Source organism: Equus quagga, unplaced genomic scaffold, assembly GCF_021613505.1.
Source record: "Equus quagga isolate Etosha38 unplaced genomic scaffold, UCLA_HA_Equagga_1.0 129991_RagTag, whole genome shotgun sequence".
In the NCBI taxonomy this organism is placed as follows: Eukaryota; Metazoa; Chordata; class Mammalia; order Perissodactyla; family Equidae; genus Equus; species Equus quagga.
This window is the reverse complement of record NW_025796272.1, coordinates 1246-2646: the sequence shown is the minus strand read 5'-3', so window position 1 is coordinate 2646 and position 1401 is coordinate 1246. Positions and strand designations below refer to the sequence as shown.

General features: G+C 41.3%; 1 protein-coding gene across 1 annotated transcript; it reads left to right on the top strand.

The window, feature by feature from the left end:
• Nucleotides 1-215: 215 nt before the first annotated feature.
• On the top strand, nucleotides 216-1165 carry LOC124232836 (olfactory receptor 6C2-like). Its single transcript, XM_046649749.1, is given in 2 exon segments — nucleotides 216-744; nucleotides 747-1165. Coding segments are annotated over 2 exon segments (948 nt in total).
• Nucleotides 1166-1401: the final 236 nt, after the last annotated feature.

The following is a 1401-nucleotide window of genomic DNA, read 5'->3' as shown; positions in this document are numbered from 1 at the left end:
ACTACTTCTAGCTTCCTTGTGGTACGTTATCTTCCCTGCAGTAAACTGAGTGGAGTTGAGAGTATAACTTCATGAAAGGCCAATTCCCAGGTTGTGGAAAGGCACCATGTGATTGGGTTTCATTGTTACTTATGGCCCCTATTTGATCATGTCATATTGAACATTATTCCTCAGATCCAATTTCAATGACTTTTATATGAAGATTGGGCAATAGCATGAAGTCAGTGATGAGAAACCATTCGGCAATAATGACGTTCATCATAATGGGTTTGACAAATGACCCACAACTGGAGATTTTGGTTTCTGCCTTTCTGTTTATCACATACATGTTGAGTGTGGTTGGGAATCTGACTATCATTTCTCTCATCTTGGTGGATTCTCATTTAAAGACAGCTATGTATTTTTTTCTTCAAAACTTCTCTTTCTTAGAACTCTCATTCACAACGGCCTGTATCCCAGCATACCTGTACATCATATCAAGTGGGGACAGAACCATCACCATTAAAGCCTGCTTCAGCCAAATATTTTTTATTGTCCTCTTTGGAGCTACAGAATTTTTTCTCTTGGCTGTGATGTCCTATGACCACTATGTGGCCATCTGCAAACCCCTGCATTACGTGACCATCATGAACAGCAGAGTCTGCAGGAATCTCATCCTCTGTTGTTGGGTATCAGGTCTATTGATTATCCTCCTGCCCCTTGGCCTAAGCCTCCAGCTGGAATTCTGTGACTCTGTTACTGACCATTTTACTGCGATGCTTCTCCAATACTGAAGAATTTATGTTCAGATACATGGTTTATAGAGCAGCTGGTTATAGTCTGTGCTGTGCTGACCTTCATAATGACGCTTTTTTGTGTTGTTCTGTCCTACGTATACATCGTTAGGATGGTTCTGAGATTACCCTCTGCCCAGCAAAGGAAAAAAGCCTTTTCCACCTGTTCCTCCCACATGATTGTGGTTTCCATCACATATGGCAGCTGTATTTTCATGTATATCAAACCTTCAGCTAAGGATGAAGTGGCCATTAATAGGGCAGTTTCTCTGCTCACTCCGTCTGTTGCCCCTTTGTTGAACCCCTTCATTTATACCCTGAGAAATAAACAAGTAAAGCGGTCTTTCCATGATGCTCTCAAAACATTTGTATTTCACTCAAAGAAGCAGTAGAGCGGCATACTGGGGACTCAAAATAAGAGACATCTCATTGGAATATGGCTGGAAATTGAAGCTATGAGAATGTCACATTTTGTTGAGCATTAAAGAGAATTGAGAAGAATGTCTGAGAAACAACCATGAAGGACCCAGCATTATGCAGATGGACATTCTCTACTCCTCTGAGATGACTAACCCTTTCCATCTCTTCCTAATTCGCAATCCAAGCAACTCTCCCTAGTCTTCTCAAA